At 39.2% G+C, this 23,170-nt stretch overlaps 1 protein-coding gene across 12 annotated transcripts in view; it reads right to left on the bottom strand.

Annotated features, from left to right (window-relative positions):
* Positions 1-9,476: 9,476 nt before the first annotated feature.
* The window catches only part of IRAK4 (interleukin 1 receptor associated kinase 4), a 30,310-nt gene continuing 16,616 nt past the window's right edge, over positions 9,477-23,170 (bottom strand). For all 12 annotated transcript variants that reach the window (XM_055249780.2, XM_063620194.1, XM_063620190.1 and 9 more), the window contains 6 exons: positions 20,174-20,288; positions 19,616-19,725; positions 15,427-15,610; positions 14,192-14,254; positions 11,006-11,164; positions 9,477-10,883 (listed from right to left, as the gene is read on the bottom strand). In XM_055249780.2, coding sequence (XP_055105755.1) covers positions 10,848-10,883; positions 11,006-11,164; positions 14,192-14,254; positions 15,427-15,610; positions 19,616-19,725; positions 20,174-20,288 — 667 coding nt within the window. In that variant the 3' untranslated portion in view covers positions 9,477-10,847. The remainder of the gene's footprint in view (positions 10,884-11,005; positions 11,165-14,191; positions 14,255-15,426; positions 15,611-19,615; positions 19,726-20,173; positions 20,289-23,170) is intronic.

The raw sequence follows: 23,170 nt of genomic DNA, 5'->3' as shown, positions 1-23,170 counted from the left end.
CCAATCTGTACTCCTTGTTCCTCTCACCTTAATCCTGCTTTATTCCTCCTCGTGGCTCTTAGGTATTCTATATCTGTGCATATATTGTCTCTTCCACTAAAATACAAGTTCAATGGGGGCAAGAAGCTTAGTTTCATTCACTGCTACATCCTTAGCACCTAGAAGTTTCTATGACATAGTGGGCATTTTTCAATTTGTTGAATGAATAAATGAATTTACCTTTCCTTGAAGAACAGCTGTGAAAGGAGCACATGCCAGCAGTGGTAGGTCACCAGAGGTTCTAGCCTCCATCATTTTATTTCTGGCCACAGGAAAACTCACCAGCACTGGCAAAATCTCTTGCCCTGCAAAAGCCATGGGTTCCACCACACAAAATGCCAGTACTGACCCATTCCTGAGCATCAAGTGCCTTCCAGTAGGGATCCTCATTCAGCTGATTCTGTGCTCCGAAAAGACTGAGACCAGCCTCTACTCAACTGTCAGTGCTGCTGCACTACCACCCTCATTTGCTAGGATTCAGCCAGGCTGTAGTTTCTTAGTGAACTCTGGATGGTTAATGGGAAAGAGGCAAGCCATGAACAGGGGTTAGATTGCATTTCTTAGTTTTCTAATTACCAAGCTCTATTTATAATAAGACAAGCTGGGCCATATCCTTGTGTGTGTGTGTTTCTGACTGCCACTTAATGGCTACATGACTAAATCATGATTTAGTCATACTAATGCATAACAAATTGTGTGATTTTCAATGTGATTTCATGGTAGCTTATACCTGTAATCTTCACACTAACGAATAACAAACCATACCACACTAATGCATAACAAACTAGCCCCCAGATGTGATTTTCATGGTAGCTTATACCTGTAATCTCACACTTTGGGAAGCTGAGGCAGGAGAATTGCTTGAATCCAGGAGTTCAAGACCAGCCTCAGCAACATAGTGAGATCTTGTCTCTACAAAAAACTAAAAAAAAAAAAAAATTAGCTGGGCATGGTAGCACGCACCTGTGCTCCAAACTACTCAAGGGGCTGAGGCAGGAGGATCACTTGAGCCTGAGAGATCAAGGCGGCAGTAAGCCATTATCACACTGCTGCACTCCAGCATGAGTGACCAAATGAGACTCTACAAAAAAAAAAAAAAAGTAGTTTAAAACAACAGCCATCCTGCCTCACAAATCTACAGTTGGCTGACCTCTCATGTCTCACGTATGTTTGTGATCAGCTGGCAGGTGGGCTGATTAAGGATGACCTCATCTGAGATGCCTTGTCTCTGTTTTGCATGGTCTGTCATCAGCAGCATGTTAGCCTTGGCTTGTTCTCATGTCAGTGGCATGGTTCCAAATGAGAGAAGTAGTGCATTAGTGCTTTTGAGGCCTGGGCTTGGAACTGACCATCACTTTTTCTATAAGCAAGTTACAAGGCCAGCCCAGATTTAATGGTTGAGGAAATAGACTTTACTTCCTGAAGGGAAAAATTGCAAAGCCATATTGCAAAAGGCATCAAATATAATTAGTGGAGAATTGCAGTCTAATACAATGAACAAGGGAAAAAAGTTATTTAATCATTGGGGGTCTCAAAATTTCCTCAAGAAGTAAAAGAGTAGAATCTATATTGTAGATTTATCAAATCAGATCATGCTTCTAAAACTCTTAGCACAATGTTTGGCACAATAACTTTCAACACATGACAGAGAAAATGATTATGATTAATATGATGCACAGACATAGTGTTAGTGGTAAAGATTGCAAACTGATGCCAGATGCTAATTTCTGCCATGCAACTTATTAGCTATATAATCTTGGGTAATTTCCTTATCTGTAAAATGTGAATATTATTACCAAATTCATAGGATTGTTATAAAAATTAAAGCACTTCAAACAGTATTCATAAGTGTTTAATAAAAACAGTCTATAACTTAAAAATTACAAATTTATATATTGTTAGCCCGTTTTGCATCACTATAAAGGAATAACTGAGGCTGGGTAATTTATAAAGAAAAAAGGTTTGTTTTGGCTTACGGTTCTGCAGGCCGTACTAGCATGGCACCAATATTTGCCTGCCCTTTGATGAAGGCCCCAGGAAGGTTACAATCACAATGGAAGGCAAAGAGGGAGCAGACTCTTTTAAGCCACCAGATCTCACACGAACTGAGTGAGAACTCACTCATCACCAGTGGCTCTAAGCCATTCATGAGGGATCCACCACCATGACCCAAACACTTCCCATCAGGTCCCACCTCCACCTCCAACACTGGGGATTACATTTAAACATGAAATTTGAAGGAGACAAACATCCAAACAATGTCATTCTACCCCCAGCCCCCCAAATCTCATGTCTTTCTCACATTGCAAAATATAATCATCCCTTCCCAATAGACCCTCAAAGTCTTAACTCATTCTAGCATCACTCAAAAGTCCAAAGTCTCATTTGAGACTCAAGGTAAGTTCCTGCCACCTATGAGCCTCTGAAATAAAATATGTTATTTACTTGCAAGACACGGTTGGTGGTACAGGCAATGAGTAAAACATTTTTGTCCCCAAAGGGAGAAGTTGGCTAAAGTAAGGGGCAACAAGCTCCAGGAAAGTCTGAAACCCAGCGGGGAAGACATTAAACTTTAAATCCTGGCATTTTGGGAGGCCGAGGCGGGTGGATCACGAGGTCAGGAGATCGAGACCATCCTGGCTAACATGGTGAAACCCCGTCTCTACTAAAAATACAAAAAATTAGCCGGCCATGGTGGCAGGCGCCTGTAGTCCCAGCAACTCAGGAAGCTGAGGTAGGAGAATGGCGTGAACCCCGGAGGCCGAGCTTGCAGCGAGCCGAGATCATGCCACCGCACTCCAGCCTGGGCGACAGAGCAAGACTCCGTCTCAAAAAAAAAAAAAAAGCCCCAACATATTTCTTGATTCCATGTCCCGCATCCTGGCACGCTGGGGCAAGGGGTGGGCCCTCGAGGCCTTGGGCAGCTCCACTCCTGTGGCTTTGCAGGGTGCGTGGCTTCCCTCACGGTTGAAGTTGAGTGCCTGTGGCTTTTCCAAGCTCAGAGTGCAAGCTGCTGGTGGCTCTACCATTCTCAAGTCTGAAGGGTTGCAGCACCCTTCCCATAGCTCTACTAGGCAGTGCCCTGCTGGGGTCTCTGTGTTAGGGCTCCAACCCCACATTTCAGTATATACACTATAAGCCTCCCACTGTACATGCTCTATATAATTTCCACATACCCCTCAAATGTGGGCAGAACCTGTAAATATCATGGGAAATCATCACGGGAAAAATATCATGGAAAAGTATCTGTATTTGTTTTTTTTTTTTTTATTATACTTTAAGTTTTAGGGTACATGTGCACAATGTGCAGGTTTATTACATATGTATCCATGTGCCATGGTGGTGTGCTGCACCCATTAACTCGCCATTTACATTAGGTGTATCTCCTAATGCTATCTCTCCCCCCTCCCCCCACCCCACAACAGTCCCCGGAGTGTGATGTTCCCCTTCCTGTGTCCATGTGTTCTCATTGTTCAATTCCCACCTATGAGTGAGAACATGCAGTGTTTGGTTTTTTGTCCTTGCAATAGTTTACTGAGAATGATGATTTCCAGTTTCATCCATGTCCCTACAAAGGACATGAACTCATCATTTTTTATGGCTGCATAGTATTCCATGGTGTATATGTGCCACATTTTCTTAATCCAGTCTATCGTTGTTGGACATTTGGTTTGGTTCCAACTCTTTGCTACTGTGAATAGTGCCACAATAAACATACGTGTGCATGTGTCTTTATAGCAGCATGATTTATAATCCTTTGGGTATATACCCATAATGGCATGGCTGGGTCAAATGGTATTTCTAGTTCTAGATCCCTGAGGAATTGCCCCACTGACTTCCACAATGGTTGAACTAGTTTACAGTCCCACCAACAGTGTAGAAGTGTTCCTATTTCTCCACATCTTCTCCAGCACCTGTTGTTTCCTGACTTTTTAATGATGGCCATTCTAACTGGTGTGAGATGGTATCTCATTGTGGTTTTGATTTGCATTTCTCTGATGGCCAGTGATGATGAGCATTTTTGCATGTGTTTTTTGGCTGCATAAATGTCTTCTTTTGAGAAGTGTCTGTTCATGTCCTTCGCCCACTTTTTGATGGGGTTGTTTGTTTTTTTCTTGTAAATTTATTTGAGTTCATTGTAAATCCTGGATATTAGCCCTTTGTCAGATGAGTAGGTTGTGAAAATTTTCTCCCATTTTATAGGTTGCCTGTTCACTCTGATGGTAGTTTCTTTTGCTGTGCAGAAGCTCTTGAGTTTAATTAGATCCCATTTGTCAATTTTGGCTTTTGTTGCCATTGCTTTTGATGTTTTAGACATGAAGTCCTTGCCCATGCCTATGTCCTGAATGGTATTGCCTAGGTTTTCTTCTAGGGTTTTTATGGTTTTAGGTCTAACATGTAAGTCTTTAATCCATCTTGAGTTAATTTTTGTACAAGGTGTAAGGAAGGGATCCAGTTTCAGCTTTCTACATATGGCTAGCCAGTTTTCCCAGCACCATTTATTAAATAGGGAATCCTTTCCCCATTGCTTGTTTTTGTCAGGTAGGTCAAAGATCAGATAGTTGTAGATATGTGGCATTATTTCTGAGGGCTCTGTTCTGTTCCATTGATCTATGTCTCTGTTTTGGTACCAGTACCATGCTCTTTTGGTTACTGTAGCCTTGTAGTATAGTTTGAAGTCAGGTAGTGTGATGCCTCCAGCTTTGTTCTTTTGGCTTAGGATTGACTTGGTGATGCGGGCTCTTTTTTGGTTCCATATGAACTTTAAAGTAGTTTTTTCCAATTCTGTGAAGAAAGTCACTGGTAGCTTGATGGGGATGGCATTGAATCTATAAATTACCTTGGGCAATATGGCCATTTTCACAATATTGATTCTTCCAACCCATGAGCATGGAATGTTCTTCCATTTGTTTGTATCCTCTTTTATTTCATTGAGCAATGGTTTGTAGTTCTCCTTGAAGAGGTCCTTCACGTCCCTTGTAAGTTGGATTCCTAGGTATTTTATTCTCTCTGAAGCAATTGTGAATGGGAGTTCACTCATGATTTGGCTCTCTGTTTGTCTGTTATTGGTGTACAAGAATGCTTGTGATTTTTGTACATTGATTTTGTATCCTGAGACTTTGCTGAAGTTGCTTATCAGCTTGAGGAGATTTTGGGCTGATACAGTGGCGTTTTCTAGGTATACAATCATGTCATCTGCAAACAGGGAGGATTTGACTTCCTCTTTTCCTAATTGAATACCCTTTATTTCCTTCTCCTGCCTGATTGCTCTGGCCAGATCTTCCAACACTATGTTGAATAGGAGTGGTGAGAGAGGGCATCCCTGTCTTGTGCCAGTTTTCAAAGGGAATGCTTCCAGTTTTTGTCCATTCAGTATGATATTGGCTGTGGGTTTGTCATAGATAGCTCTTATTATTTTGAGATACATCCCATCAATACCTAATTTATTGAGAGTTTTTAGCATGAAGGTTGTTGAATTTTGTCAAAGGCCTTTTCTGCATCTATTGAGATAATTATGTGGTTTTTGTCTTTGGTTCTGTTTATATGCTGGATTACATTTATTGATTTGCGTATGTTGAACCAGCCTTGCATCCCAGGGATGAAGCCCACTTGTTCATGGTGGATAAGCTTTTTGATGTGCTGCTGGATTCGGTTTGCCAGTATTTTATTGAGGATTTTTGCATCAATGTTCATCAAGGATATTGGTCTGAAATTCTCTTTTTTGGTTATGTCTCTGCCAGGCTTTGGTATCAGGATGATGCTGGCCTCATAAAATGTGTTAGGGAGGATTCCCTCCTTTTCTATCGATCGATTGGAATAGTTTCAGAAGGAACGGTACCAGTTCCTCCTTGTACCTCTGGTAGAATTCGGCTCTGAATCCATCAGATCCTGGACTCTTTTTGGTTGGTAAGCTATTGATTATTGCCACAATTTCAGAGCCTGTTATTGGTCTATTCAGAGATTGAACTTCTTCCTGGTTAATCTTGGGAGAGTGTATGTGTCGAGGAATTTATCCATTTCTTCTAGATTTTCTAGTTTATTTGCATAGAGGTGTTTGTAGTATTCTCTGATGGCAGATTGTATTTCTGTGGGATCGGTGGTAATATCACCTTTATCATTTTTTATTGCATCTATTTGATTCTTCTTTCTATTCTTCTTTATTAGTCTTGCTAGCAGTCTATCAATTTTGTTCATCTTTTCAAAAAACCAGCTCCTGGATTCATTAATTTTTTGAAGGGTTTTTTGTGTCTCTATTTCCTTCAGTTCTGCTCTGATCTTAGTTATTTCTTGCCTTCTGCTAGCTTTTGAATGTGTTTCCGCTTGCTTTTCTAGTTCTTTAATTGTGGTGTTAGGGTGTCAATTTTGGATCTTTCCTGCTTTCTCTTGTGGGCATTTAGTGCTATAAATTTCCCTCTACACACTGCTTTGAACGTGTCCCAGAGATTCTGGTATGTTGTGTCTTTGTTCTCGTTGGTTTCAAAGAACATCTTTATTTCTGCCTTCATTTCGTTATGTACCCAGCAGTCATTCAGGAGCAGGTTGTTCAGTTTCCATGTAGTTGAGCAGTTTTGAGTGAGTTTCTTAATCCTGAGTTCTAGTTTGACTGCACTGTGATCTGAGAGACAGTTTGTTATAATTTCTGTTCTTTTACATTTGCTGAGGAGAGCTTTACTTCCAACCATGTCGTCAATTTTGGAATAGGTGTGGTGTGGTGCTGTAAAAAATGTATATTCTGTTGACTTGGGGTGGAGAGTTCTGTAGATGTCTATTAGGTCCACTTGGTGCAGAAGGTGAGTTCAATTCCTGGGTATCCTTGTTAACTTTCTGTCTTGTTGATCTGTCTAATGTTGACAGTGGGGTGTTAAAGTCTCCCATTATTATTGTGTGGGAGTCTACGTCTCTTTGTAGGTAACTCAGGACTTGCTTTATGAATCTGGGTGCTCCTGTATTGGGTGCATATATATTTAGGTTAGCTCTTCTTGTTGAATTGATCCCTTTACCATTATGTAATGGCCTTCTTTGTCTCTTTTGATCTTTGTTGGTTTAAAGTCTATTTTATCAGAGAGTACGATTGCAACTCCTGCCTTTTTTCGTTTTGCATTTGCTTGGTAGATCTTCCTCCATCCTTTTATTTTGAGTCTATGTGTGTCTCTGCCCGTGAGATGGGTTTCCTGAATACAGCACACTGATGGGTCTTGACTCCTTATCCAATTTGCCAGTCTGTGTCTTTTAATTGGAGCATTTAGCCCATTTACATTTAAAGTTAATATTGTTATGTGTGAATTTGATCCTGTCATTATGATGTTAGCTGGTTATTTTGCTCGTTAGTTGATGCAGTTTCTTCCTAGCCTCGATGGTCTTTACAATTTGGCATGTTTTTGCAGTGGCTGGTACTGGTTGTTCCTTTCCATGTTTAGTGCTTCCTTCAGGAGCTCTTTTAGGGAAGGCCTGGTGGTGACAAAATCACTCAGCATTTGCTTGTCTGTAAAGTATTTTATTTCTCTTTCACTTATGAAGCTTAGTTTGGCTGGATATGAAATTCTGGGTTGAAAATTCTTTTCTTTAAGAATGTTGAATATTGGCCCCCACTCTCTTCTGGCTTGTAGAGTTTCTGCCGAGAGATCAGCTGTTAGTCTGATGGGATTCCCTTTGTGGGTAACCCGACCTTTCTCTCTGGCTTCCCTTAACATTTTTTCCTTCATTTCAACTTTGGTGAATCTGACAATTATGTGTCTTGGAGTTGCTCTTCTCGAGGAGTATCTTTGTGGCGTTCTCTGTATTTCCTGAATCTGAATGTTGGCCTGCCTTGCTAGATTGGGGAAGTTCTCCTGGATAATATCTTGCAGAGTGTTTTCCAACTTGGTTCCATTCTCCCCGTCACTTTCAGGTACACCAATCAGACGTAGGTTTGGTCTTTTCACATAGTCCCATATTTCTTGGAGGCTTTGTTAGTTTCTTTTTCTTCTTTTTTCTCTGAACTTCCCTTCTCTCTTCATTTCATTCATTTCATCTTCCACCACTGATACCCTTTCTTCCAGTTGATCGCATCGGCTACTGGGGCTTCTGCAGTCTTCACGTAGTTCTCGAGCCTTGGCTTTCAGCTCCATCAGCTCCTTTAAGCACTTCTCTGCATTGGTTATTTTAGTTAAACATTTGTCTAATTTTTTTTCAAAGTTTTTAACTTCTTTGCCATTGGTTAGAATTTCCTCCTGTAGCTCAGAGTAGTTTGATCGTCTGAAGCCTTCTTCTCTCAACTCGTCAAAGTCATTCTCCGTCCAGCTTTGTTCCATTGTTGGTGAGGAACTGCGTTCCTTTGGAGGAGGAGAGGCGCTCTGCCTTTTAGAGTTTCCAGTTTTTCTGCTCTGTTTTCTTCCCATCTTTGTAGCTTTTTCTACTTTTGATCTTTGATGATGGTGATGTACAGATGGGTTTTTGGTGTGGGTGTCCTTTCTGTTTGTTAGTTTTCCTTCTACCAGACAGGACCCTCAGCTGCAGGTCTGTTGGATTTTGCTAGAGGTCCACTCCAGACCCTGTTTGGCTGGGTGTCAGCAGCAGTGGCTGCAGAACAGCGGATTTTCGTGAACCGCAAATTCAGCTGTCTGATCGTTCCTCTGGAAGTTTTGTCTCAGAGGAGTACCCGGCCGAGTGAGGTGTCAGTCTGCCCCTACTGTGGGGTGCCTCCCAGTTAGGCTGCTCAGGGGTCAGGGTCCCACTTTAGGAGGCAGTCTGCCTGTTCTCAGATCTCCAGCTGCATGCTGGGAGAACCACTAGTCTCTTCAAATCTGTCAGACAGGGACATTTAAGTCTGCAGAGGTTACTGCTTTTTGTCTGTGCCCTGTCCCCAGAGGTGGAGCCTACAGAGGCAGGCAGGTCTCCTTGAGCTGTGGTGGGCTCCACCCAGTTCGAGCTTCCTGGCTGCTTTGTCTACTTAAGCAAGCCTGGGCAATGGTGGGCGCCCCTCCCTCAGCCTGGCTGCTGCCTTGCAGTTTGATCTCAGACTGCTGTGCTAGGAATCAGCGAGACTCTGTGGGTGTAGGACCCTCTGAGCCAGGTGCGGGATATAATCTCCGGCTGTGCCGTTTTCCAAGCCTGTTGGAAAAGCACAGTATTAGGGTAGGAGTGCCCCGATTTTCCAGGTGCTGTGTCACCCCTTTCTTTGACTAAGAAAGGGAACTCCCTGACCCCTTGCGCTTCCCGAGTGAGGCAATGCCTCACCCTGCTTTGGCTCCTGCACGGTGCGCTGCACCAACTGTCCTGCACCCACTGTTTGGCCCTCTCTAGTGAGATGAACCTGGTTCCTCAGATGGAAATGCAGAAATCACCCGTCTTCTGCGTCGCTCACGCTGGGAGCTGTAGACCAGAGCTGTTCCTATTCGGCCATCTTGGCTCCACCCCCTGTATTTGTTTTCTATTACTGCATAATAAATTACCACAAATTTAAAGGCTTAATGTGACCTATTTATTTATTTATTTATGATGGAGTCTCGCTCTGTCACCCAGGCTGGAGTGCAGTGGCATGATCTCAGCTCACTGCAACCTCCACCTCCCCGGTTCCAGCAATTATCCTGCCTCAGCCTCCCAAGTAGCTGGGACTACAGGCGTCCACCACCAGGCTCGTCTAATTTTTGTATTTTTAGTAGAGACGCGGTTTCACCATGTTGGCCAGGCTGGTCTTGAACTCTTGACCTCAGGTGATCTGCCCGCCCGGGTCTTCCAAAGTGCTGGGATTTACAGGTATGAGCCACCACATCCGGCCAATGTGACCCATTATCTCACAGTTCTATATACTAGAAGTCCAGCACAGCACAGATAGGTTCTCATACTGAGGATCATGCAAAGCTGAAATCTAGGTGTCAGCCCAGGCTCTGGTTATCATCTGAAGCTTGGAGTACTCTTCTAAGCTCACTCAGATTGTTGGCAGAATTCAATTCCTTGTGGTTGCAACTGAGGTCCCAATTTTTTTTTTCCTTCTTGCTCACAACTGGAAGGTAGGTCTCATCTCCTAGAGGCCACCTTTAGGTTTTAGCCAATGTGGCCCTCTCACATACTTCTTTAAGGGTAACAAGGAGAATCCTTCTTGCAAGGGTTCATTTGATTAGGTCAGGCCCTTTCAACAGTCTCAAAGTAAGTTGTTTAGGAACCTTAACTGCATCTGCAAAATTCCTTCAACTTTGTCATGTAACATAATCTAATAATGGACATATTATTATGGCAGTATCATCAAGGGATATTTTATTTGTGGTTAAATGATTGCTGTGAACACAATCTATAAATATATGACTAATAGGATTTTGTAACTGGCTCTATAAACTTTAAATTTTGTATCATTTTACAGTTTACAAAGTGCTTGTATATATTCTGCATCATTTGATTTTCATCATACCTGTCAGAGAAGCACAGCAGATATTAGCCCCATGTTATTAGTGGCTCACAGCAGCTAAGTGTGTGTCCAAAGCTTTACAGCAAAGTAGTAGTGGAGTCAGTTGGGCTTCAGATCAGACTGTTTCCACCCTACATACAGCCCAGGCTCTTTTAGCTAACCCTGTAATTTTCAAACTGTGTTTGGTGATGCTTGAAGGAGATTTCTCAGGGATTACTGTAAGAACTGGGGGTGATACTAATGGGTAGAGCTAAGTGTTGATATGGTGGCTCTATTTTTATATTTTGGAAGTTCAACCCATGCTTTAATAACCACTGTCCTGCAACAGTCTGCGCCTCGTTAAAGGTAAAGAAGAATATTTAGGAAAAAAATTAGTTAAAAAAATGGTTGAGATACGTGTATATAAAAAGTCTATTCCAATAAAGTTTTAAGAAGCTGTCATCTCTTGCAGCAGCTGTTGAACCTTTTAAAAAGAAAGAAAAAAACAAAAGAACCACATTATACAGTTGCTTTAAAATGTACACTCTGGAAAATATGATGAACCCCACCCCTTTCACTTTTTAAATAAGTATAAAAAATGCATACCTTCTTAATGTCTGGTCTCTTATTTTTCTTTTCATGCAGACATTGACTAGCAACAGAGTACATAGCTTCAACTGAAGTGGAATCAGCATCATTCATCTTTTTATCAATATAATCTTCAATTGTCTTTTCTTCATCTTCAATTTCTTCTTTAATATCTAGCTTTAAAATGAGTGTTAAAACTTTAAGAGCTTCAAATCAAAGTAAAAGAAAATAGAATATATATTTTAATTACTTAAAAAAATCTACTTTGTAATAACATGCACTCTCATTTTACTATCTTTTCTTAAAACCTTATTAAGAATTGAAGACCCAGCCTGGGCAACATGGTGAAACCCTGTTTCTACTAAAAATACAAAAAATTAACCAGGCGTGGTGGTGTGTGCCTGTAATCTTAGCTACTCGGAAGGCTGATGCAGGAGAATCATTTGAACCCAGGAGGCAGAGGTTGCACTGAGCCGAGATCACGCCACTCCAGCCTGGCTGACACAGTGAGACTCTGTCTCTCAAAAAAAAAAAAAAAGAAAAAAATTGAAGACATACAGGACAAATCCTATGTAAATAAGTATAGCCATCCACCACAAAATGACATTTTGGTCAATTGGTCAATGACAGACCACATATAGATGGTGGTCCCATAAGATTATAATACCATATTTTTACTGTACCTCTTTTATGTTTACACACACACTTACCAGTGTGTTTCAATTGCTTACAGTATTCAGGACAGTATTATGCTGTACAGCATACATTTGTAGCCTAGGAGCAACACCATATAGCCCAAGTATGTAGTAGGTCATATCATCTAGGTTTGTGTAAGTACACTCTATGAGGTTCACACAATGAAACTGCCTAATAACGCATTTCTCGGAACGTATTCCTGTCATTAGGCAACACATGACTGGGGGTGTATGTGTGTGTGTGTGTGTGTGTGTGTATATATAAATGTATATTTAATTATTTATACCTCCTAGATACTTCCACCCATTTGCCTTCCAATTTTTATATCTACGTTATGAGCTAATTGCTTATATGTTCCCATTAGTAGCATTTACTAGGTGGGCAGCACAGGGTGGTCTGCTTCTTGATGTGTTCTAATAGCGCAATTCCAACTTTTGGACCCTGACTCCTCCTCCCTGTACCCAACAAACTTCTCTATGGGTACTAAGATTGTTGAATCAAAGAGAAAAAAGGAGGGGGAAAAATGGGGAGCAGGCCATGATAAAAAAAATTAATAGGGAGAGAAGTGTAGGAATAAGATAGTGGAGTTGGGTGAATCATGGTCCCCCAAAACATGTCTATGTCATAATTCCTGGAACCTGTGAATGTGCTCTTATTAGGAAAAGAATGGCCCTTTTAGGTGTAATTAAGTATCCTGAGATGAGATTATTCCAGATTATGGATAATCCTGGAGGTAAGCCCTACATCCAATGAGCAAGGCAAGATTTTCTCTGGAGCCTCCAGAGAGAGCATAGTCTTGCCAATACCTTGATTTCAGACTCTGGCTTCCAGAACTATGAGCAAATAAATTTCTGTTGCTTTAAGTCACACAGTTTTTTTTTTGTTTTTGTTTTTTTTTGAGACAGAGTCTCGCTCTGTTGCCCAGGCTGGAGTTCAGTGGCGCAATCTCGGCTCACTGCAAGTTCCGCCTCCCGGGTTCACGCCATTCTCCTGCCTCAGCCTCTCCGAGTAGCTGGGACTACAGGCGCCCGCCACCACACCCGGCTAATTTTTTTTTTAAAATATTTTTAGTAGAGACGGGGTTTCACCGTGGTCTCGATCTCCTGACCTCATGATTCACCCGCCTCGGCCTCCCAAAGTGCTGGGATTACAAGCGTGAGCCACCGCGCCCAGCCAGTCACACAGTTTTTGGTATATTTTTATAACAGTCCTAATACAGATGAAAAAAACTATTCATGAGAGGTAGGATGTAAACTCTTCAAAAACACTTTCAAAGATAAATTCTGAAAATGTTTGACAATGGCAGAATCTAGTGACATAACGGTTCTTCAAATGATCACTTTTTTTTTTAAACTGTGCTTGTATGAAAATCTTACTACTTTAGAGTCACATCACAGTCAAACCTTAAGAATGGGTGAAAGAGTAAAACTTTCTCCAAAGATTTATGATTTTCACTATTACATGATGAAATGCAAAACTTATGCCTGAGATAGAGCTTATGTTTTTCTGCATTTCATTCTTACTAAAGCCAAAGTTTTGAGGCTTTTATACATTTTGAAGGACAAAGTCTTATGCAACATGATGGAAAACTTAGGTAAAGTATATGCTGCAACTTAGTGAATCAATCTGGGTTCAATCTTGAGCCCTCCATACCCACAGAGGAGGTCATAGGAACTCCAACTTGAAGGCAGTTGGTCAGAAGTTCTGGAGGCCTAAACTTACGACTGGTGTCTGGTGGGATGGCAGTCTCGGGGACTGAGCCCTTAACCTGTGGGATCTGACTCTGATGCTATGTCCAGGAACATAGTGTCAGAATTAAATTGGAGGAGATCAAGCTGACTTCTGCTGCTATGTCCAGGAACATAGTGTCAGAATTAAATTGGAGGAGATCCAGCTGACTTCTGCTGCAAAGTAGATTGCCTGCTTGTTGGTGGGGAGAAACCCTCCCCACTCACATTTGGTCACAGAAATCTTCTGTGTTGACTGTTGTTGTGGTGTGAGAGCAAAGGAAAAACATGATATGAATTTTTCCTAACAATAGCACATTTGGTATGTTTTTTATTGTAACTTTGTAAATAAAATACCCTATGATAGAAATAAGTAGATAACTTTTACTAGCAATTTTATTCTGAAAGAAATTTGAATGGAAGCCTTTTTTTCCCCCTTCTGAAAATGCTGGAAACACTGTTATTAACAGTAGCCACCCCAAAAGTGACAAAATAAACATAAGCTAAAGAGGACCTCAGAAATCATTTAGTTCTATTCTCATTTTACTCACAAAGAAATCAAAACAAAGAACATATAAGTGACTTTTCTAGGCTTCACAAATACTTCATGGGAGAGCTGAGAAGGAAAAATATTTAATGCTTTTTCCATATGCTATCGTGTAATAGCCAATGGAAAGATTGCCAATAGAAAATGTTATTTCTAGATGTCAAATTTATCCATATAAATTTAGACTACAAAAGCAGAGAAAAAAGGATTGAGGAAAACGAATATTTCAATTACCAATAACTGAGGTTCACGGTGTTCATCCACGGCTGGAAGTCCAGTTATTATTTCTAGTAAAACCTATGAAGACAAAAAAAAATCATTAATATAATACACAAGATAGGCTGGGCACAGTGGCTAATGCCTGTAATCCCAGCACTTTGGGAGACAGATGTGGGAGGATAACTTGAGCCCAGGACTTCACGACCAGCCTGGGCAACAGGGAGACCCTGTCTCTACAAAAAATTTAAAAAAAACATTGGCTGGGTGTGGTGGCACACACCTGTAGTCCCAGCTACTTGGGAGGCTGAAGTGAGAGGATCACTAGAACCTGGGAGGTTGAGGCTACAGTGAGCCGTAATACCACCACTGCACTTCAGTCTGGGTGACTGAGTAAGACCTTGTCTCTCTAAAAACTATATATATTATACATGATACTAATAAATTATATATATAATACTCAAGACAAAAATAAACTAGAAGGAATATGAATCTTGCTTACAAAATTTGATTAATCATTCTATACAAAGCTATGTCTTTTAGATATTAAAGTGGAAAGAACATGAGCTTTGGGCATTTCTCACCATCCCTCCTTCAGGGACATCTTGGACCCCATCACGACCATAAGCAGCTCTTTTCTATTGGCAACTTACTAAAGAGTCAGCCCCACTCAACATATGTTCTGAGAACTCCCAATCCTTTTCCTGCCTCTTGGGGATTCTTCACAAGAATAATTTTCTCTGGCTCTTAGGAGAATATTATTTTCTAAACATTAGGCATATTCTATAGCCCTATGCCTTATTTTCACAGTGCTATGAAGTTAAGTTTCCATATATGAAACACACATGAAAAAATAAAATGAAGAAAAAGCCCTCGGCTTCTTCAACCGCCCACACCTATCTCTTGCTCTATCTTAAAACTTATTGGGAATAGACAGGTAGATTAGTAAATGTCAAAAAATGTGAGACTAAAGTATATACTGTATGACATGATTCATTTAATGCATTAGGTGTCATGATAATTCATAAAGACAGATGGCAAGAAAATCATTTCTTATAGTCATTTCAAAAATCAACTCAAAAGTTTTACACATTGGAAGTTTTTACAAACTTTCTTGTGTAAGTAGAGGTTAATGTGAAAAACTTACATTGTTACATAAGAGAGATAAGATGGGTGTATTAAATAATATTCTACTTCATTTTCACAATTATAGCAGAATGATTATTTTTAATAATTATGTATATGGAACTTACCACACCAAAGCTGTAAATGTCAGATTTGGGTGTTATTTCTCCTCGCAAAGCTTCAGGTGCCATATAAGCTGTTGTTCCCACAATTCTGCTAGTCATGACTGTCTGGGCAAACTTCTCAGAAGCCCGTGCAAGGCCAAAGTCAGATATTTTAGCAGTAAAAGCTTCATCTAGTAAGATATTTGCACTGAAAAAAATGTAAAGTTTGAAGAAAAAAATGTTTTTCCCACCCCAAAAAAGTCAAACAGTTCCTTAGCTAGATGTATGTATGTATGTATGCATGTATATATGTATATGCATACATGTATATGTACATACATATTTACAGAGTGTAACATTTTATAGTATGCATCATAAAAGCCTAAAATTTATAGAAATAAACCTAGAATTCAGATTATAGCTAAAGAGAAGCAACTGTCCTCTTTTTTTTATGTTTCTTGAGGAAAACATTTAGGAGAATAAAAATGAAATAAAACTGTCTACATTAGTAAGAGATCTTTTCATTATCCCACAAATCATTTATTATAGGGTAAATTACTACAAAGTCTTCCAAGGCACCTTTATTAATTCCTTTCTTAGTATGTATCAATTCATTTCAAAACAAATTTCCAACCAAAGTATTTCAATTGTGCATTTCTTTATTCTTTTGTTCTGTAGTATCTGGCTTTTGAAGATAAAAAAAATACGGCCAAAATATCTCAATTAATTCATTATGTGCTTTCATACTTTAATTCAACACAATCTTACTGAGAACTCCCTATGTTGTACAGTATTTAAGCTCACTGCAGGGCATGGGGGAGTCTTAAAATCTTGTCTGTGACAAAGGCATAAATAATTTTTTAAAACAATGGTAATATTAGGTACAAAATGCTGACAGAACAACCATGTGCCTGGAAAAAATAGGAAAAATTTCAAACAGAGGGTGAAAAGTGTGCTTAGTATTGAAGGATTATTAGAAGTTAATAGTTACATGAGGGAAAGAAAGGCACTCCAGGCAAATGGAGTAACAGGTACAAAGTGACAAAAACATGATATGGTATACATGGTCAACTTCAAGGAACGAGTGTCCAAGAAACACGGAAATAATTTGAATTTTATCCTGTGAGCAACAGGATACCAGCTAAAGTTTTCACAGTAGGAAACTGATGTTATTAGACTTAACTTTTAGGACCATGAACTGGTAGTGTTGTAGTGAATAGATGAGAACTGATAGGCTGGATTTAGGTTGACTACAAAGGTTTGTAACAAAGCAAATGAGAGATAATGAGGGTTTAAATGGTCATAACATGGAATAAATGGAAAGTGAAAATTTTGAGGCTCACACAACAGAATTTTGTAATTAGCATGATATAGAGAATGAGAACGTCTTCAGCTTGAGAGACAGAATGAATAGTGACTTCATTGGATCAGAAAGGAAATGTGGGAAGACTTTAGGTTGGGAAGAGCTGATGAGTTTGATTTCTGATGTGCTGACTTAAAGGCTACTGTGTCATACCCAGATGAAGTGTTTTTGGTACGGGGATACTAAAAATCCAAGATTGGAAGCTAATAATACAGATTCAAAAGACACTCACATATAAGTAGCAGTCAAAATCAACATAATATCACTCAGCAAAAATATACAGAGAGAGGCTGGACAGGTGGCTAATGCCTGTAATCCCAGCACTTTGGGAGGCCAAGGTGGGCGGATCACCTGAGGTCGGGAGTTCGAGACCAACCTGATCAACATGGAAACCCCATCTCTACTAAAAATACAAAATTAGCAGAGCGTAGTGGTGGATGCCTGTAATCCAAGCTACTCAGGAGGCTGAGGCTCGAGAATCTCTCGAACCCAGGAGGCGAAGGTTGTAGTGAGCCAAGACTGTGCCATCGCACTCCAGCCTGGGCAACAAGAGTGAAACTCATCTCAAAAAAAAAAAAAAAAAAAGAACATACAGGGAGAAAAGAGACAATGATATAAGAACACAAGAAAGTACCAATCCATGAAGGATAGGAGATGGTGTTTCTTTTCTCATCTAGGGTCAGTTCCTCTTCTTGAGCTGCTTTCTACATTCTCAGGAACCCTACTGAACACATCATCTCATTTCTCTCTTTCATAGTATCCTCTCCCTCTTAATCCGGATCCTTCCTATAGGCACACAAGCACAGTTTAATCTCTGCCATCTTAAAAAAAAAAGTTTCCTGAATGACATATCTATTTCTAGCTGTCCCCTTCACTAGTCAAATGTCTTAAAAGACTTGTCTCTCCTCCTGTCTCAGTTCTCTAGCTCTCACTCTCTCAACTACAATGTGACTTCTAAACCAACTACTACCTGGAAATGGGTTTCCATAAAGTCACCAAAGACCATGGTGATGCTAATCCAATGATAAAAGCACTTGACTCTTTTTGACTGCTCCCTCTTGGGAAACACTTTCTTTCCTCGTTTTCAGGGACTCCACACTCTCCAGGTTTTCATCTTACCCTTCTCTGTATGTGTACTTCCTTAGATTCCTTTTTGTGATCATCTCTTCTATTTGGCCATTAAGTCTTAGGGTTCCTCAAGACCTAATCTTGTGACCTTTTCTTAATCTACATCTCCCCTCAAGTGAATACAGTCACTTCAATTATCACCTGTATGCAAGTAATACACATTTATATCTTCAGCTCAGACCTTCAGCTCCAAATCTGTATATCACACTGTCTAACATCTCTACTACTACATCTTAAAAGCACCCCAAACACAACATGTACAAAGGAGAATTCACATTTTCTAACCATCTCTCTAACCCCAACCTAACCAGGTCTTTTTCCAGTCCTTTCTATATAAGTGAATCATGCCATAATCATTCCAGAATGCAAGCCTGGATGCCATTATTCCAGGAGTCATTCCTGATACTTCCCTGTTCCTGAACCCCTGCATAGCCAAGGTATCAACAAGCTTTGCCATTTTAATCTTTCTAATTTGCTCACCTCTCTTCTTATGAACTGCCACCTATGACAGCCTACTAACTGCCTCTTCTTACAAACTGTTCTCTACACTAGAGTCAAAATCATCTTTGCAAAACTTAAATATGATGCCATATTCTTACTTAAAATTTTCAACGGCATCTCATTACACTTGTGATAAAACTAAAAGCCTTACCTTGGTCCATTAAGTCCTACAGGACTTAGCTTCCTACACTTCTCTGTAGTTTTATCTCCAATCCGCCACCCTGTAACTTTCTGCATCTCAGTCATACTGCATTTACTTCATTTTTTTTTAGACAGAGTCTTACTTTATTACCCAGGCTGGAGAGCACTGGCATGATCATAGCTCACTTCAACCTTGAACTCCTGGACTCAAGCCTCCTCCCTCCTCAGCCACCCTAGTGTCTGGAACTGTGGGCAGGCACTACCACGTTTGACTAGTTTTTTTGTAGAGATGAGGTCTTGCTATGTTGTCCAGGGAACATAGTCAGGTCTGCTACTCCTGGCCTCAAATGATCCTCCTATCTTGGCTCCCAAAGTGTATTTCATTTCTTGTAACTCATCATGCTCCCATATTCTGTCTCACCACTGGTCTTACAAATGCAGTTCCTTCTGCCTAGAATGTTCTTCTCCCGATCATCCATTCTACAGTTACCCTCAAATTGGGCCTTCTTATTTCCTGCCCATTCTTTGAATCTCTGCTTAAATATCACTTTCTTGGAAACCCTTCTTTATATTAATCCTATGTACTATACTATATATAATAATATATATAATATATATGTGTACTATACATATTAACATTCTATAATTATTTTGTGATTGATTGATGTTGAGCTCTATATAATAATATGTTACTTATAGTAGGTAAATATTTAACTAGATAAATGCACAAGAAAGAAAGAGAACTGAAAAGTACTCATGGAGGATGAAGGTGATTCAGAAAAGAATAGTGATCCATAAACTAAGAAAACTAATTTCCATAAGGCAAAAGTGTCAAGAAGAACAGAGTAAACTACTATTAAAACAAACAAAAAAGGTCAAGTAGGATGAGTACTGGAAGGAAGTCACTGGGCGTGGAATAAAGGAGACTGTAGATGTCCTTATTGAGAAGAGCTTTCATGGAGTGATGGGAAAAAAGTCCAGATGCTCTAGGTTAAGACATGCATGTGAATAGTGAATACAGTGACAGCAAATTGTTCTTTAAAGACAGCTTTCCAAAAGCTTTTAAACAGTAGCATTTACCTTTTAATATCTCTGTGAATATGATGATTTTCATGTAGAAAATTGATGCCATTAGCTGCACCCTGAGCAATCTTGCATCTCATGTGCCAAGAAAGTGGTGGAGTACCATCCTTATAAAGAAATAAACCAAATTAAAAACAAGAAAGAACAATAAAAAATCTACAGAGAATATATAACACAGAATATTTTTCTAGGCAACAACTGAAGATGATGTTATAGCACTAATAATTTAGGACTACATTTTTAAGTTATTAAAAATAATATCTAAGTAAGCTCAAATGGGTGTTTACATTTGTTATTTGAAGATAAAAATACATAAAAGCATCTTCTTAGTATAGTCTTCACTGAATTTTACATTTAAGATAACCACCTAATAAAATGGCAACCCAGTTGTTGACATATCAACTGTATAATTTGTTGACATATCAACTGTATAATTTTCATAGAGCAGGAAAAATATGAAAGTGAATTTGGTTTAAATAATCCAGTAACAAAATGAATATTAATATTCCAGCATATAAACAAAAAGCCAAACAATCTGATGAACAAATAGCTTACCAAGCAAGAGAGTCTGTCTAGCAATGAACCATTAGGCATGTAAACATATACTAAGCAGAGGTCATCTCCATCACTTGAGAAACCAAGTAGTTCTACTAAGTTTTCATGTTGACACCTGTGACAAATAATTTTTCATGCAAAATTATAATAATAAATATATATTTAGTTGTAGGTTGGAAGTTATTCAAAGTTTTAATAGAAAAAAAGAGCAAAAAATAGTATGTTATATGTCATTTCTAACTTGATGTTTATGTTTATATATGTTTATTATAACTGTTTATAATTTTCTGCAAATTCTTCTCTTTTCAGCCAATATTAATCAACATTAGAAGTAAAACCTCTTTTTCTATTTTTTTTTTTTTTTTTTGAGACAGGGTCTAACTCTGTTGCCCAGGCTGGAGTGCAGTGGTATAATCATAGCTCACTGTGGCCTCGACCATCTGGACTCAAGTGATCCTCCTACCTCATCCTCCCAAGTAGCTTGGACTACTGGTGTACACCACATTCAGCTACTTTTTAAATTTTTTCGTAAAGATGAGGTCTCACTGCGTTTCCCAGACTGGTCTCAAACTGCTGGCCTCAAGTGATCCTACGACTTTGCCCTCCCAAAGTATTGGGATTACAGGCATGAGCCACTACAGCTGGCCAAACCTCTTTCTATTTTACAGTAAAAGCTAAATAATTCAGATTATTGGAACTTGTGATAAGTTTGGTTAAGGACTAGGCTGATGCTCACTTTCTTTAGCCCCATTTTCAATGATGGCACAAATAAGATTTCAAGAAGTCCATTGAATTTTTATGCTAATACTGTCAAGAATTTTCTAACACACTCAAAGCACTGATTTACAGACATGATCTTGAATCACATCTAATTTACATGTTTTTGATCTTTAATCACACTGGATTATTTATAACCTAATTTGAGTGTCTTTATATACTTGAGAGTAATAGAACTAAAGAGACCTACAATCTAATAAAGTGGCAGCATCTGTGGTAAGACGAAAGCAAACAGGGCTCAGAGTTACACATCCTAAATTTAAAGTCTAGTTCTGCCCCCTCCTGGATATGTGACCTACGGCAAGTTAACAGCCTTACTGAGCCTCAGCTCCTTTATCTGCTAAATGCAGAAAATGGTATGTAATATGGATGCTGAGACAATTAAGTGAGCAAATGTAAACATGACAGCCTAGAAACGTATCTGGCACATGATAAGTGTTTTATTATTTAAGTGCTTATTCATTTTGTTCATTCAAAATGATCCACAATTATAGCAGTTCATTATATCAATTTCTTCCGTCTCATAAAAATTTGAAGAAGTGCAAATTAAAGCAGTAAGTGTCCCATTTTCCACCAAACTGGCACATTTTAAACATGAGTAGTTAACATTTGCTGAGTTCATACTATATACGAGGCACTGTGGCAAGTGATTTACCTGTTTTATTTTAATCCTCACAATAACTTAAATACTATTGTCCCATTTTATAGATGAGAAAATTAACGAATAGAAAGTTAAGAAACTTGGCTAAGTTCATTCTGCTAGTAAGATCCAGAGACTGGCACTTATTAAAAAATTGTAATAATAGGCCGGGCGCACTGACTCACGCCTGTAATCCCAGCCGAGGCGTGCAGATCACGAGGTCAGGAGATCTAAACCATCCCAGCTAACGTGGTGAAACCCCGTCTCTACTAAAAATACAAAAACAAAATTAGCTGGGCATGGTGGCGGGCGCCTGTAGTCCCAGCTACTCTGGAGGCTGAGGCGGGAGAATGGCGTGAACCTGGGAGGCGGAGCTTGCAGTGAGCCAAGATCGCACCACTGCATTCCAGCCTGGGCAACAGAGCGAGACTCCATCTCAAAAAAAAAAAAAAAAAAAGTAATGATATTAAATGAAGGTAAGGAACCAGTAAAGTTTGAAATTGTAATACATTGCTGGTAGTAACTTATCTAAAAAGCCATTTGAATGTGTATTTAGAAAGTCTTTAAAAAGTTCATGCATTCCTACCTAGTAATTCTTTTTCTAGGATTTTACCCTAGATGATAAAGTAATTATAACTGCATTTAAAGATTTATGTGCAAAGAACTTTAAAGAAGCTTTATTTTTAATATTGAAAATTAGAAAGAAACCTAGCTATGGTTAAATAAAATATGATTTTCACATATGCTAGACTGTTGTATAATAATTTAAAATGTTTTCAAATTATTTTTAATGACATGGGAAAATGCTACACACACATCATGAAGCAAGTATATAAAAATATTAGCAGTGGTTATCTCTGAGTGATATATTTGAGAGATGGTTTGTATTATTATTATTAAGTTCCGGGACACATGTACAGAATGTGCAGGTTTGTTACACAGGTAAACGCGTACCACAGTGGTGTGCTGCATCTATCAACCCATCACCTATGTATTAAGCTCTGCATGCATATAGGCTTGTATATTTTAAAAATATTTTCCTGTATTTTCCAGATTACCTACTGTGAACAAGTTACTTTTAGAACTGGAGAGTAGGGGTAGGAGTGGAGAAAACAAATCCTGAAAAAAAAAGTTTGATCTTTTTTCAGCGTGTATCATTTTTACCGTGCAAAAATCAATTCTAGTCTATTCTTCTTACTTGAGGTTAGGTAACTATGATTGGTGATTTACAGCAGTGGGCTTAATGGGTATAATTTGGTAAATCCCATTAGGATTCAGATCAAAAGTTCAGGCTCTGCAATCAAACAGATCTGGATTTCAATCCCATCTCTAACACTTACTGGCTATGTGATCTTGGACAAGCTATTTAATGTTTCTAAATCTCAGTTAACAAACAAAATGGGCAGTTGTAACAGTTGTAAGGGTTAGACAGACAATGCACATAAAGTACATAGCACAATGTCTGGCATGTTGCACACACTCAAATATCAATCATTATTTTATTTTTTTTTTTTTTGAGACAGAGTCTCGCTCTGTCGCTCAGGCTGGAGTGCAGTGGCGCAATCTCGGCTCACTGCAAG

The sequence above is a fragment of the Symphalangus syndactylus genome, chromosome 17 (assembly GCF_028878055.3).
Source record: "Symphalangus syndactylus isolate Jambi chromosome 17, NHGRI_mSymSyn1-v2.1_pri, whole genome shotgun sequence".
Lineage (NCBI taxonomy): Eukaryota > Metazoa > Chordata > Mammalia > Primates > Hylobatidae > Symphalangus > Symphalangus syndactylus.
Note: the sequence above shows the minus strand (reverse complement) of the source record. Positions and strands in the feature narration are given on the sequence as shown.